Source organism: Brachycentrus maculatus, unplaced genomic scaffold, assembly GCF_059751285.1.
Source record: "Brachycentrus maculatus isolate JH-2025_06_01 unplaced genomic scaffold, ASM5975128v1 h1tg000064l, whole genome shotgun sequence".
NCBI classification, from domain to species: Eukaryota; Metazoa; Arthropoda; class Insecta; order Trichoptera; family Brachycentridae; genus Brachycentrus; species Brachycentrus maculatus.
In genome coordinates this window covers 1060860-1077719 of record NW_028280818.1, presented here as the reverse complement: position 1 = coordinate 1077719, position 16860 = coordinate 1060860, and the positions used below count along the sequence as shown (strand labels likewise).

Genomic DNA, 16860 nt, shown 5'->3' with positions numbered 1-16860 from the left:
TAGGATATTTAAAAAAATAATTAAACAATACCTTTTCTTCGAAATGCAAAAACAACACTTTCTGCCCTGTAGCGGGTAAATATGAAGTTAAAAATATGCCTCTTTTGCTGGGATATAGTACATTTTCTGGGCCTTCCGAAAACATGCACAGCTGAAAATTGACGATTTTTTATTTATGACGTTCTTGAAAGGAGTGAGCGATATACTTATATGCAAAGGCAAATAGCCACAAGTTAAAAACAGTAGTTTTGAGATAAACGAATTTTAAAATGATGCTTTTTGCCAAAACATGTACATTTTTGCAGCTATTTGGATAATGAATATCTCGGTAAAGGAAAGAGACAGAGTACATAGAATCTGTGATTGTATATGATAGAGGCCAGCTATAAGAATGCTTTGAGCCGTGTTACGCCAAACAGCCGCAACTTGAGTTACGGCTAGTTGCTTTTACACATAGTATATTTCTCTTACTTTTTTTATTTATTTAATATACAATACCTACATTTTTTCATACAATTTAATTTAATTTCTATACATTTCTACTTAATACAATCTTATAATTTTAGTTGCGCTGAGCCTCTCCAAAAAAGAGACTTAGCTTTTGTGCTTGGAGAGGGACTTTATTTCTTTTTTACTCACTATACTATTTTTCTTCTCTGCCTTATTCCTCATTATTGAGGGTTGTGACTCTTGTGAAACCAATGACTCTTCTCCAGTTATCCCTTGACTGCGCTGCATGTAGCGCTCCAACCACCTTGACTTGATCAGTCCATCGTGTGGGGAATCTTTCTCTCCCTCTCTTCCCCTCCAGGCTACCCATCACAACCAGTCGTTCCAGGCTATCTTCATTGCCACACGCAACATGTTCAAAGAACTAAAGAATCCGTTGTGTAAAGACACTGGCCAGAGTCAAGTCATCCAAGTGTAGTTCCTGGCGAATGGACTCGTTGGTGCGTCTAGCTTTCCATGAAATTCGGAGCATGCGCCTCCAATACCAAGAAATAAAAATACTATCATAAAAATGATATAAAGGTCAACCAAACTCTGTTATAAAGGTTATATTTCGGCTCTATCTCATATAGAGGTCAGTTCCCATAGATTGTGTCTTATACAGAGTTTATCCTGGACTCTTTTATAGAGGTTCTCAGGGCGCTTTTCCACTACCCGGAATTTCGTGTAATTCCGTGTAATTTTACTGTCCGGCACGTCAGTAAGCATTTTAAAACGACGATTAGCTTGAGCTTTTGTCCATCTTTCTTCGGATTGGAGCTATTGATTGGTGCGTGAACACGTTGCACGTAAATTCGATCATGCTAAACTGTCACAGCCGTTTTCATTTTTCAAAACCGGACTGCCGGACGGTGAAATCCCGTGTAGTGGACAAACGCCCTCAGGAATAAAATAACGGGACCTTAACCATTTTTCTTCTAAAGGGGTTTCTCTTATCCATGTCTCTTATATCCAGGTTCGACTGTACATTACTAGTAGAAATTGAGTAGGTACTAACAAATGTAACATTTTTGGTCGCAAATCCCTTCTTTACGGTCATTGTGACCATATCAAAAGCAACTGCGACCAAAAATGATTCATTTCTTGGCTTTGTGTATTTGTTGATAATATACCTGTCATTGTTAATTGACCTGTGAAGACTTGCCTCTAGATAAAAAAAGTCTTTGTTCATAGGATGACCACGGTGTTTAAAACACAAAAAAAACGGTTTTATTCAATATAATTTTATTACTATTATTATCAACCTGTCCGGGAGTAAGTTCTGAGTGAGTTTTTTAAAATATATTTTTTAGTAATTAAATGTAACTTTGTTTTAAAATCACTAAAATTATTTGATTTAAACTTAATTATAATGTCTACCGGTTTTCAAGCTAACCGCTTCTTTATCAAGACTGATTTATTAGCTTCGAAACCAGTAGACATTATAATTAAGTTATAATAAAATATTTATAGTGATTTTAAAACAAAGTTACATTTTATTATAAAATGGAAAATCACAAAGTTACTGCTTCAAATATAAATTATATATTTTTTAAACTTTTTTTTACAATTTATATCATAGTCAATAACAAACGGTTTTTTTTTTATTCAAGAATATTATAGCTGTTTGGTCAACTTTTATAGCTATTGGTTTCGGGAACAGCTATTTTTGGGGCAGCGTGTTGCCGCGTTTTGTGATCAGGGTTTATGTACTAATTCTAAAACATTGAAATAAACTGCCGGGGCAAACTACGGGGCCTTCTGCCTTAGGGCAAATCCGCCACTGATCGAAGAATACTAAGAATTATGCTTTAAGTAATACTAAAAATTATTTAGGGCTATATGACCATAACGGTAATTATTGTGATCAAATATACCGTATTTCTGAGAAACTGGCAAAATGTACAAGCGTATGCTCGTTGCTATAAGCGCTGAATATTGACGGCCCCTACGTAAAGTACTCTATCGGCAAATCTGTTACTTTACAGGAGAGAGCGTAGAAGATTTTTTCAACGTTATTTGTGTGTATGTTTTTATTAATTAACGGTTTTATCTGAAATTCTAAACTAGTTTATACATTCAAAAACACAATAAAATAATGTATTAAATCGTTTTAAAACTTTATGCTTTGTCAAAATTAAGTAGTTAGCGTTTTAGGAGTTCAGTTCATTTCGAAAATTCGATGTAGATTGCGTTTTATACGCCTGAAAACTAGGCGTAATTTATTTTACATATTTTTTTTATTTATTTATATTTGTAGATAATGGTCAGTTGATAACATACACCAGATATCTCAAAATTGACAAAAATGTAGTTAGAGCACTTCACGTAGGGCATGTCGATATAATATAAGCATATTATAATCAACTTTGCTGTTATTTATTTAGGAAATAGACTATATCGTAGTCATACAGGAGAAAGTGACCAACTACCAAAACGTAAAATGCTCAGGAGGGCCATTTAAGTCACTTTTGCTTGGCAAGAAAATAACACCAATGCAGTTAGTCATTTTTAACAAGTCAATATATTTTACTACCAAGTTTAAAATCCTTTGGGATTTTTTCAGGGCAATATTAAGCTAGTAAGATATCAAATAGTCAATTATTACGTTTTTGTAAAACAATGCACTTGTTCACTTTCTCCTGTATGACTACGATATATTTAGTGTACCAATACATGTAATTACATATGCTTGTTATCGCTTCCAGTAACATTGGACTTCAGTGGCCCGGATGAAGAAGCACCTGCGATGACAGTGTACCGCAGACAAGCGCGTCAGAAGATGCTAGCTTGCCGAACGGACCAGTATCCGCTGTCAAACAATCAGAATAGTATAAAGTGAAGCTAAATCGGAGTACGGCGGATGAAACGTGAGCGATGCGTTACCGGATGAAAAGACTGAAAAAACAATATTGAAAACGGCCCCAATTATGTGAAACTAACATTTTTCGATGATAAAACAAAACACATTGATTGAAACATACTTAGACTCATTATAGGTTCATATAACATCAGCATCATTAGCGTAGATATTGATAGACAATACAGCTGTCTTGTATTCTTTCAATTTTTACTCAAACCACGACGTATTGTATCTGTAACTGATGCTGCGACACAAATTGATGTGGTATGAGTGATATGTGTATGCACACTCTATCACTGTATTGGTGCATATCTGTGTAAGTTTATCGTTGTGACCAATTAAGGTTTTACACCTGGGATTAGTATTACCAATACACTGCTGGGATATGCATATTATACTCTACATACCACTAACAATAATACAATTTACATCTGTATGTGAAAAGAAGTACACCATTTTTTGTGATATTTTGTGATACATCATCATTTCACATATCGCTCCCTCCTTTCAAGAACGTCATAAATCAAAAAAGTTGTTTTTTCAGGAGAACGTTTTTAAAGTTTATAAATATAATACAATTTATTAAAAATAAATACTAAGCCACCTATTAAACTATTTACTGTGCAACAAATATTTTTAGGTTAAACCTGAAGGTTTTTTCTCCATTTGAAAAATAATTACTTTATTTTTGAAAAAAAATTAAACAATACCTTTTCTTCAAAATGCAAAAATAATACTTTCTGCCCTGTAGTGGGTAAATATTGAGTTAAAAATATGCTGCTTTTGCTGGAATATAGTACATTTTCTGGGCATTCCGAAAACATGCACAACTGAAAATTGATGATTTTTGATTTATGACGTTCTTGAAAGGAGTGAGAGATATGTACATATATACTGGCTGTAACAAGTGAAGTACTGTCAATCTCATGTGTATCCTATGTGCCTAAAATCATTAAATGCAGCCCATTTTCAGCTCAATGACATTTCCAACGACAATAAGTAGAAATTTTGAAAAACTCTAAATTTCTTGCACTTTATCTATGCTTTTGTTCATTCAAGATATGTCAGTTTGAAAATTGGTATTCATTTCGATTCCTGACCAATATTAGATGAAAATATATTGTTTCACTCGCTGAAAATGTCATACGCACGTGATACCTATGCTAAAAATTTCAAAAATTAAGTATGATAAGAGGGTCGCGTTTTTTTACTGTTTGAAAGAAAAACATTGACAACTTTTAGACAAAACACTTAGCACTGTGAGGTAAAGGAAAGGATATACGACAGCTACATAAATGATCAACTTTTATCTATATCAATATCAAGATGGCTGCTATTATATGCGGTTAATATCTGATATTTCTACCCGCTACGCTATTGGTCCATATTAAAATTTAGAAAAACTGTCAAAATATTGACAAAGACTATTGTATAGTTTTTTTTAATCAGTCGACAGATATGTGCGTCGGTATTAGTAATTATAATATATTGGAGTAATATATTATGATTTCTGCATGTGTATGGGTTAAGGATCGGGTACTGATCACTAAAGTATATAAAATGAATGAGCTTTAATAAAATGCTAAGATACGTATCTAATAAATTCACTAGAAATTGGTTCTCACATTAAAATAGGGTGTACATAGTATGAAATAGGTAGAGTCACTGGCGAAAAGGACACACACACTTGCCACGTAATGACCAAATGATAATCCAGACTTTCTAGTAGTCAGATTTTCCAGCCTGATAATGTTATTATGTTCTTAGGTAGGCCCTAGCAGTCAAATTTATAGTCATGTGACCTATGTAGGGTGCTGATATAGACACAGAGTACTGAACATGTACTTTGTGACTATATCATATGCCACTTATGTACATGGTAACATCTATATGTTACATGTATCTCTTCGTAAAACTGTTTCCATCAATATTATTCAATATCTTATGGTAAATACATACACACAAATACATACGGCTGACCAGCCAGTATTTTCAGAATTGCCAAACTGGAGACGTTCTTGAAAAGTCACCTCACTTTGAGCCGCAACAGCATGATATATGACAGAGACAGACTGATTCCGCCACCTGCAGTGACAGAATCTCCGTAAAAAGCTTAACAATACTAAAAGATAGAGTCAAATGGACATGCTCCATATGTATTTATGTGAATGCTGGCTTGTGTATGGGGAGAAATAGGAATGGTACTCTCTGCCTTGCTATATTTCCATATGTGATGTTTTTGAGCCACCATGATGAATTGCATTACATCATGATATATGACAGAGACAGACTGATTCCGCCACCTGCAATGACCGAATCTCCGTAAAAAGCTAGACAATACCAAAAGGTAGATTCAAAATGGACGTACGCCATATGTATTCGTGTGAATGTTGGCTTGTGTATAGGAGTAATAAGAATGGAACTCTTTTTTTTTTCTCTCCTTGGGGTCAAGGGATCTTGCATCACTTATGTCACTGCGACCATATTTGGTCTATTGCGACTTCCCTCTGTATTACAGCTCACTGCCAAGACTTACATGAGTCACAGTCTACAGTAACTCACGACCTGTCTTGGTGGTAGGAGCTTCACCTTCGCGGAGTCTAGTAGAGGTCCTCCAAGGATGTGACTTCGTTTGGTACTCTTGCTATACAGTGAGACCTTTCATAATTCGTTCCAGAATCTTACTTGTTAAGAAGTAAGATTCTGGATTTGCTTAAGCAAACATTTTATTTTGACTGGTGTGAAAGTTCCGGCTCACAAGTAAATGACGTGAAAAAGGGACTTGCCCTTTCTCTCTTACTCGTTATGCGAAATGCCGCTTGTTAAGTGAGCAACGTTTTCACTATTATGAGAGGTGCTCATTATGAGAAGTTCCGCTGTATTTCCATACGTGACGTTTCTAGAACCGTGTTGTCCTTCTTGCCAGTGATGCACTGAAGTACGATCTAGGAGCGAAGGGAATAGGTAGGAGTGGGTACTTGCATCCACGCTATTTGTTTGCGATATTTTAAAATGAAAACTGTTAGTGTCTGCTAAACCACGTGTACATACGCCTTTTAATTTTTAAATAACAAGAATATTATAATTTGAAGTTGAATATGCTGAATTTTTAACATAATAGACACTGTATATATTAAATAATTAATAAAAAGAATATACTTTTAATCTTGGGCGACGCAAATGAGGCATTAATTGTTGTATTTGACTTTTTTTTTAGAATTGCATCGTTATGCACGTGACTCTTAATTCTGACTTAAGCTTATTACTTTAAATCCCTTATCCACACCCCAATGGTGCATAAGGCACTGCATCATATAAATGCAGTATTATCTTGATTGCTAACACATGAAGGAAAGGTCATTATAGTAAATATTAATAATAATAATTAAACCCTTATCCGCACCCCAATGGTGCATAGGGCACTGCGTCATATTAACGCAGAGTTATCTTGATCGTTTACACATGAAGGAAAGGTGATCAGCCCTCCTCTTCAGGCACCAGGCCGGGAAAATATTAAATAAATATTAGAATGAAAAAAAATATTATATTTATTTGACCCCCTTCCTGGGAATCGAACCCGGGACCTCCAGTACGGTAGCCGAGCGCGCTGACCATCACACTCCTAATGCGGACACTATGTAATCATTTATCAAAAAATATACATACTAAAATACGTAAAAACCTTTGAGTTATACTAGATATGGCGGCCATTTTGTTTGAAATGCTTGAATCTATTTTGATTATTATGCTGCATATTGTAAACAAATTTATAATTGATTGGATGAAATAACTGCCTTAATAGAAGGTTTCATTTAAAGAAAGCTTAATTTTATAATTAAAATGTAACTTTGTTTTAAAATCACTCTAAATATTTTATTATAACTTAATTATAATGTCTACCGGTTTCCAAGCTAACCGCTTCTTTATCAAGACTGTATTAATCAGTCTTGATAAAGAAGCTTCGAAACCGGTAGACATTATAATTAAGTTATAATAAATTATTTATAGTGATTTTAAAACAAAGTTACATTTTAATTATAAAATGGAAAATCGCAAAGTTAGTGTTTCATATAAATATATTTTAAAGTTTAATTTGTCCAGTGCCCTCACGTTCAAACGCCCGACCCAAGATTAAATAATCAATGCTTTTTCGGAATTGACTAAATAACTGTAAGCAAATGATATGCTAAGATAAGGTAAATAAATATGATTGCATTTAAGTATTAAGAAAACGTTATTCATAGCTTTTAATATAACCGATATAGTCAAAATGCTTTCCAATCAGAGTACGCTTTGCCAAAATGCTACAATCATAACCGAAAGTAATCGCATATATGTAATATTATTAAAAAAAAACTATTTTTAAATCATTCATTATATACTATATTAAAATCCAAGCCAACCAAAATAGTGTTCTTTCCTATATAAATTTTTTGCTAATGGCAATACTTACTGCATAAAAATGGCAAAATTCAAATACTGTTCTAAAAGAAAACGATTTTTCCAAAATATAGCAACAGTGCACATGTGAAGAAAAGTACCTATGTGTTTTCAACAATTTATAATGTATATTAATAAAAAAAATACATTATAAGACAGAGTTTACTCTGGATAGGAAAGTATTTATACATATTTATTTTAGTAGTATTTTCCTCTAATGCATCATCATTGAAAATAATATTTATTCACTTAAATTTATTATTAATTTATATCTTTTAAAAATATATATATAATTTTGTTGGTTCAAATATTGATGGCTGGTTTACTGAGGAGCGTTTTTGTGTATGATTTTTAAAAATAATTATGTCGAAAAAATAATTTTAAAACACCCGCCATTGTTGCTTAAATGCAAAGGCATTTACAGTGTACATTCCAAGAAGACAAAAAAATAGAAATACAGATAAAATAAGTGCACCATTCAAAAAATATATAATGTAGAGAAAAGTTTTATTTACCATTTATACTTTTACTTAAAAAAAACTATCTTAAACAGAGAAAAAAATATATAATAGACTAAAATTAATCTTTTTTGGATATTAAAATATTTAAACTCACCTTAGTGATAACGAATTTTTACAAGAGTCGAAAAAATGTATGATTCTAATAATTAACTATCATTTATCGATATAGAAATTAAATTGTTTTATATACTGAAAAAATAAAGCTGATTGCTTTTATGAAATCATGTATCCGCTGCGCTGACTTACATTTTATACAAGTACCTACATATTTATGAATAGTTCTTTTTTTATACATCTGGCAACACTTTTCAACCACGGAGAAATTTGAAATATTTTGCATATTTGGAGGAAATATTATAACCGCAAAATAAACTGTCATTTTTGTTATCTTGTATTTTTTTCTTCATTTTGTGATTCAGGAAATGTAGTAATTAATTTTCAACTGATCATTATTATTATTCAATGGTGTTATTTGATGTCGAAAAAGGGTATTTTTTTTGAAAACCTCAACTAAATTCATTTTGCCTTCATTAAAAATTCACCCTTTTGTGTATAAAAATATCAATATTAGAGCATTTATCTCCTATGTATATGACTGAGAGCTGTTTAATTAATATCCAGACTGGAAATTATGAAACAAAATGTTCTATATTTAAAAGTTACTCGTTTGGGTAGTCACTTCAAGCCAAAGTAGTCACCTCCCCGACGCACACGCCTATCCCAACGATGTTTCCACTTTTGGAAACAGTCCTGGAACGCTTCTTTTGTGATGTCCTTCAGCTCTTTTGTCGCATTTGCCTTAAATCTCGGGAATCGTCTCAAATCTTCCTCCTTTCAAAGGTCTTTTGAGTTTGGGGAACAAGAACACAGAAAGATCAGATAAGTAGATCAGGTGAGTAAGGTGTGTGGGGAAGAACAATGATCTAGTGTTTGGCCCAAAGCTCGCTAGTTCTGAAATCTATCAACGCTCCAGCCCTGGATAGGTTTCAAAGCTCTAGAGCTTTAGGCCAAACACTCGAACTCTGAGTTTGAGTATTGAAACCTGAATGGTATGAAGCTGATGAAACAATAACGCCCACAACAACGCTCCAGCCTATCCAGATTTCAAAACTCGCGACTTTTAGGCCAAACTTTAACCTTTTAACCGCGTTAACTTTGTTCCTGAGAGACGCCCGTGCGCGGCGGTATTTCGCCATTTTTTAAATGATTACTTTTATCATGTATTTAGTTAAGAAATGATTTATTTTCCTAAACAAAAACGTTCAATGGGATTCATTGTGGCTTTTTGATACTCTATAATACACGTGTGTCACATTATTCTTGAAATATATCGTAATATAAACAAATTAAATCGTAACATAAATAAATCAAAGCACGCATCGTGTGTCACTCTTACCCGCTGGCGATGCGTAGCGTCGAGAGTGAGACAGATATAGGGCATGATTATGGCGCGGACTAATTACCGACCGCAAGAAAAATCAGGGATCTGTTCTTTTATTTATCCTTGTGATGTTACAAATTATTAGTCAGATATTTCAACAGATGTCATAAGGCCAAGGATTGACGTATTATTTTATCCAAAGTTCCACACCATGAAAAAATCCCTCTAAATTGAACTGAGGTTCGAAACTTGGAGCAATGTAAAAACACAAACGCTTATGTCAGCCGCGTATGGGGCATGTTTTGTTAAAACACATACAGTTATGCGAGCCGCGTGGATCCGGTTAAACATTGAGTTTGAGTTCTGAGACCTGAATGGTATGAAGCTGATGAAACGACAACGCTCCAGGCCATTCAGATTTCAGGACTCGTGAATTTTTGGCCAAACACTCGATCGCTGTTCTTCCCCACCCACCCTATTCACCTGCCTCGCTCTTTCTGCCTTATTCTCATTCTCCAAACTCAAAAAACCTTTGACAGGAAGAAGATTTGAGATGATTCCGAGTTTAAGGCAAGTGTGACAAAGGTGCTGAAGGACACAAAAGGAAGGAATCACAAAAGACACATTTGGCATCAAACTGACTTGCCCTACGTAAAGTGCTCTAACTACATTTTTGTCAATTTTGAGATATTTGGTGTATGTTATCAACTGACCGTTATCTATAAACAAAGAAAAAATATATATAAAATAAATTACGCCTAGTTTTCAGGCGTATAAGACGCTAGCTACATCGAATTTTCGAAATGAACTGAACTCCTAAAACGCTAACTACTTAATTATGACAAAGCTTAAAGTTTTCATACATTATTTTATCGTATTTTTGAATGAATAATACTAGTTTAGAATTCCAGATAAAACCGTTAACTAATAATAAAGGATACGTTAAAAAAATCTTCTAAGCTCTCTCCTGTAAAGTAACAGATTTGCAGATAGAGTACTTTACGTAGGGACCATCGAAACACTGTTGGGATAAGTGTGTGCGTCGGGGAGGTGACTACTTTGAAGGGGACCCAGACCATGTTACTTCTAAATAATTATTATTATTATTAATCCCTTACCACACCCCAACGGTGCATAGGGCACTGTGTCATATAAACGCAGTGTTATCTCGATCGATTACACATGAAGGAAAGGTGATCAGCCCTCCACTTCAGGTACCAGTCCAGTGTAATATTGAATAAATATTAGAGTGAAAAAATCACTTATATTTATTAAGCCCCCCTGGGAATGGAACCCGGGACCTCCAGAACGGTAGGCGAGCGTGCTGACCATTACACTACGGAGGCGGACTTCTAAATAAAGTACATTTTATTTGCTGACGTCAGACTGCGTATTAATTGAACAGGCCAAGTATAATATACATGAATACGTAAAAATAAAATGAAAATAATTTTCTTTTTATAGTTATCTCAATTCATAGTAATAATTTTGGGGCCATAAAAATATCATATGTAAAAACCGAGAATTATTTTAAGCTATTTATTTGGTGTATCTATCAAATTGGAAAAAAAATGTACTCAACATTTGAGATGTCCTATTATTGTTTAATATTTTAAACACTCGTTTGAATGGTGATTTGATGAAACAAAAGGTCGTTTAACATATCGCTCACTCCTTTCAAGAACGTCATAAATCAAAATACTTGATTTTTCAGGAGAACGTTTTTAAAGTTTAAAAATATAATACAATGTCTTAAAAATAAATATCAAGCCACTTATTGAACTTTTTACTGTGCAACAGATCTTTTTAGGTAAAACCTGAAGGTTTTTTCTCCATTTGAAAAATATTTATTATATTAAAAAAAAAAATTAAACAATACCTTAATTAACCCTAGTATATTTAAAAAAAATAATAAAAAATACCTTTTCTTCAAAATGCAAAAACAAAATTTTCTGCACTGTAGCGGGTAAATATTCAGTTTAAAATATGCCGCTTTTGCTGGGATATAGTACATTTTCTGGGCATTCCGAAAATATGCACAACTAAAAATTGACGAATTTTGATTTATGACGTTCTTGAAAAGAGTGAGCGATATATTGAGTGTACCGGCAAAAAACGTTAACTCGAAAATATGCAATTTTGACTTAATGATGCATATTATAAGGTTTTCAACGTTCTATAAGCTGACAAAATGCACTAAGTGGTTTGAAATGTCATATATATGTGGTTTTTCAAGTAAATTCAACTTTATGTTTAATATAGCGGGTATTTTATTCAAGCTGTAGGCTTTAAATAACAGGGATTTTAGAGAGGTAACGTTTTTTGCCAGTATACCCACGATATATATTATATTACAACATTTTGAGTGTGTCCAAATACTTGTTCACAAAATCTGGATTATCTCCAATTACAGGAGTTATTTTCATATTATTTTTTGACATCTCATCAAAGATGAAGAAGAATATGGAAGTCTGGGCATTTACGGGGCCGATGACCGTCATAGGCTGGTTTAAGTGATTACTTTACGCACGTGTAACATTCACCAATTCTACCCATTATTGACAACCACACTAGTCAAATTCTTGGAAATTCTATATATATGAACCAATTTAGAAACCTTGTTCTTGAATCACTAGAACTTCACTAGAGACATCTATTGGTGAGATGTAAAGAAGCTTTTTATTAAGCAATTTTATTTAGAATTGGTGAATGTTACACGTGCGTAAAGTGATCACTTAAACCAGCCTATGACGGTCGTCAGCCCCGTAAATGCCCAGACTTCCATATTCTTCTTCATCTTTGATGAGATATCAAAAAATAATATATTATATTACATTACTCATTGATTTGGCATTGACTTTGCGGAATGAAATGTTGATTTATTTTTTAATGAAACACTTATTGAATTTCATTTCATTACACACAACTAGTTTCGAAAACTACAGATGTTTTCATCGATGGGTTTACACACACTTTTTAAACTTCTCGAAACTAGTCGTGTTTACATTAATAAACTCAAAAAAGTGGTCTTATACGAGTGTTTTATTTGTATATTTAAATCATCATGTTATTCCATAAAGTTAATGCCAAATCATTACATGGTATTTAAAAAATCTATAAAAATTGTAAAAGTCATACAAACATGTTCCTTGATAGCGGAGTTCAAAGAAGAAAGGTTTATTCTAGGAATTATTTAATTCAAAGATGTATCGGAGTATTTTCCAGACAAATTTGGCAAGAATTATTTTATTGGCATAAAATAGCTACATCTTTTGAAATGAGCGATTTATTAAAATGAAAATTAAATTATTTTTAGTAAAAATGGTTAATTTTACATGAAATAAACATTTTATTAATCGTTTGGTTCAATAAATTAAAATACGTAAGTAAAATATTGAAAATAAGGATAAAAAGAAACAATTGTATGATATATACGAGTTCCAAATATTTGAGTGGTACAGTTGTCAATCATGGGTAGAATGGTGAATGTCACACGTGTAAAGTGTGACATTCACCATTCTACCCATGATTTTACCATTCACCATTCTACCCATTCTACCACACACTTTACCAGCCTTTGATGGGTCTTAAGCCCTGTAAATACCCAGACTTCCGTATTCTTCTTCACCCATGTTGAGAAGTCAATATTTTCTCTTTTAAACTCCATTATCCAGAACACATTTCGCTCACTCCTTTCAAGAACGTCATAATTCGAAAATCTCCAATTTTGAGTTGTGCATGTTTTCGGAATGCCCAGAAAATGTACTATATCCCAGCAAAAGCGGCATATTTTTAACTTAATATTTACCCGCTTCAGGGCAGAAAGTGTCATTTTTGCATTTTGAAGAAAAGGTATTGTTTAATAATTTTTTTAAATATACTAAATATTTTTCAAATGCAGAAAAAACCTTCAGGTTTTACTTAAAAAGATCTGTTGCACAGTAAAAAGTTCAATAAGTGGCTTGATATTTATTTTTAATACATTGTATTATAATTTTAAACTTTAAAAACCTGAAAAATCAAGTTTTTTGATTTATGACGTTCTTGAAAGGAGTGAGCGATTTGTATGACTTGATGCATTCTGCTAGCTAAGTCTGTTCCATTTAACGAGACTCAAATTGCATGACCACCTTCAGATTGTGTCTGGTTGGCAATGTACAGCCTCAACTGTTAATATATAGACTATTTTATGTTTCCCTTGATACTTCTTCAAATAAACATTGATCAATTGATCATGATTTTTTATGGTTCTCATTTAGAATGGTATTGATAAGTATTTTGTCGGCAAGGTCGATTGATGCTTAAGGACGGGAAGGGTATTTTTACCTTCCGCGCCGGCCTCATGTCAAAGGAATTATTTAATGTTTTTATATGAATATTATAATATACCAGTCTCTTTGTTATGGTCTAAACTATGTGTACATACTATGAGGTCAAGGGATCATGCGTCCCTTATGTCACTGTGACCATATTAGGTCTATTATGACCTCCCTCAGTATCATAGCACACTCTCAATACCTACATGACTCATGTAGCTTACGACCTGTCTTGGTGATAAGAGCTTCACCTTCTCGGAGTCCAGTAGTGGTCCTCCAAGGGTGTGACTTCATTTGCGAGCGAGTGCGTCACAGTTATAGAGTTTCGTTATCCTCCATACAAAATCTGCAGACTGGGGAGTCATGTAGTGCAATTTTGACATGTGTTTCCTCAGTCTGCAGTGTCCTGGTTAAAATCTTTATTTGTTGTTAAGATTCACCTTACCGACACAATACTTATCGATATGACAATTATAATAGCTTTATTTACCTTTAAAAAATATTGTTTATACATCAATTTTGTTATCTATTATGTCATAGGCTAATTAAGGCTGTAAATGGACCAGGGAGGATGTAACGTTTCCGATTTTGTTTGAGCGTATGTAATACTAGTGTTGCCCGAGGTTAATTACTTACCTATACAAATGTCTCTTCCCATTCCAAGAAATATAGGTAGTGTTTGTATTCATTATTACTGTATCATGCAAAATGTACATCTGGCTCATACCGCAAGAGCAACTGACAATAACATGTAAATAAATTATCAAAAAATTCAACTGTGTTTCATTGGAGCTCTTCAACCTGTACAAATTCTCTACTCCCAAGATTGGCACACTCATTTGGCAAAACTTGAATTATCTACATATCGTGGGTGTACTGGCCAAAAATCCTTCCTTCCTTCTTTCCATGTTCACTCCCTAGGTGGAGCATATGGCCAACACGAGACGTCTCCAAGTCACTCTGTCACGCGCCATCTCCTTGGCTTCCTCCCAGGTCAGTCCGGCGTCTCAAAGTTCCGCTGAGTATAGTCGGTGAATGGTCGTCAGCGGCCTTCCGGGGGGCCGGAATCCTCGGGGTTGGAAGAAGAGACATGAGGGGTTGATGCTCTCAGGTGGCATTCTAAGGACATGTCCCAACCATGTCCACCTTCTCCTCTTCAGGACTTCCAGTATGAGGGGCTATTGAGTTCTTCTCCTCACATCGTCATTTCTGACAAAGTCACTTAATACCCAGTATTCGTCTCAGGTACCTATTTTCAAAGCTTGCTAGTTTCTTACTGGCAAAAAAATTAACTCAAAAATATGCAATTTTGACTTGATGATACATATTATAAAGTTTTCAACGTTCTATAAACTAGCAAAATACACTCAGCAGTTTGAAATGTTATATTTATGTGGTTTTATAAGTAAATTCAACTTTAAGTTTAATAGCAGGTACTTTATTCAGGCTAAAACCTTTATATAACAGGGATTTTAGAGTTAACGTTTTTGCCAGAATACCCACGATATATCTATATGTCCGCCTGCGTGGTGTAATGGTAGCGTGTTTAGCTACCGTGCTGTAGGTCCCGGGTTCGATTCCCATGGGGGTTGATGGTAAATATTAGTGATTTTACACTTTAATATTTATTTAATATTATCCTGGACTGGTCCCTGAAGCGCAGGAGTGATCACCTTGCCTTCGTGTGAGTAACAATCAGGATAACACTGCGTCTAAACGATGGAGTCCCCTATGCACCATTGGGTACGGATAAGGGTAAGAAGAATACATACGCTTTAAATGTAAGTTTGTCATATATATCATTTAATGTGTCGGGTTGTGGTCCCGTGGTTAGTGTCGCGGACTCAGAGTTTCTCGGTTTGAACCCACTCTACCACAATTTGATACCTATTTTAATAATGAGCCGCTTAGGCTCACAGAAATAGTATGAAATTGAAATATTTGTGTAAATAATAAAAAAAAATACAAATAATTCTCTTTTTAAATAAAAAATAATTTAAATTAAAATTTCAATGAAATGAATTTAATAGATCACAATAAATAAATAAATAACATTAATTTAAGATTTTATAAAAAAACATTTAGCTAATATATCATGTCTGCAAAAATATCAACTGCTAATATCATTATATATCGCTCACTCCTTTCAAGAACTTCATAAATCAAAAAACTTGATTTTTCAAGAGCACGTTTTTAAAGTTTAAAAATATAATATTAAAATAATAAAATTATAATATTATAATATTAAAAATAAATATCAAGCCACTTATTTAACTTTTTACTGTGCAACAGATCTATTTAGGTAAAACCTGAAGGTTTTATCTCCATTTGAAAAATATTTAGTATATTTAAAAAAATAATTAAACAATACCTTTTCTTCAAAATGCAAAAACAACACTTTCTGCCCTGTAGCGGGTAAATATTAAGTTAAAAATATGCCTCTTTTGCTGGGATATAGTACATTTTCAGGGTATTCCGACAACATGCACAACTGAAAATTGTCAATTTTTGATTTATGACGTTCTTGAAAGGAGTGAGCGATATGTCCGCCTCCGTAGCGTAATGGTCAGCACGCTCGGCTACCGTACTGGAGGTCCCGGGTTCGATTCCCAGGGGGGGTCAAATAAATATAAGTGATTTCTTCACTTTTATATTTATTCAATATAACCTTGGACTGGTACCGGAAGCGGAGGGCTGATCACCTTTCCTTCATGTGTTAACGATCAAGATAACTCTGCGTTTATATGATGCAGTGCCCTATGCACCATTGGGGTGCGGATAAGGGTTTAAATGAATGAATGAAAATATTTTATATCATCATAAATATATCATGTCTGCAAATCTTTTTCA

General features: G+C 33.7%; 1 protein-coding gene across 1 annotated transcript in view; it reads left to right on the top strand.

Moving 5' to 3' along the window:
• The window catches only part of LOC148311480 (regulating synaptic membrane exocytosis protein 4-like), a 41674-nt gene extending 35660 nt beyond the window's left edge, over positions 1–6014 (top strand). Inside the window, exon 7 of the mRNA XM_088256574.1 lies at positions 3198–6014. Coding sequence (XP_088112700.1) covers positions 3198–3200 — 3 coding nt within the window. The 3' untranslated portion in view covers positions 3201–6014. The remainder of the gene's footprint in view (positions 1–3197) is intronic.
• The last annotated feature ends 10846 nt before the right edge of the window (positions 6015–16860 follow it).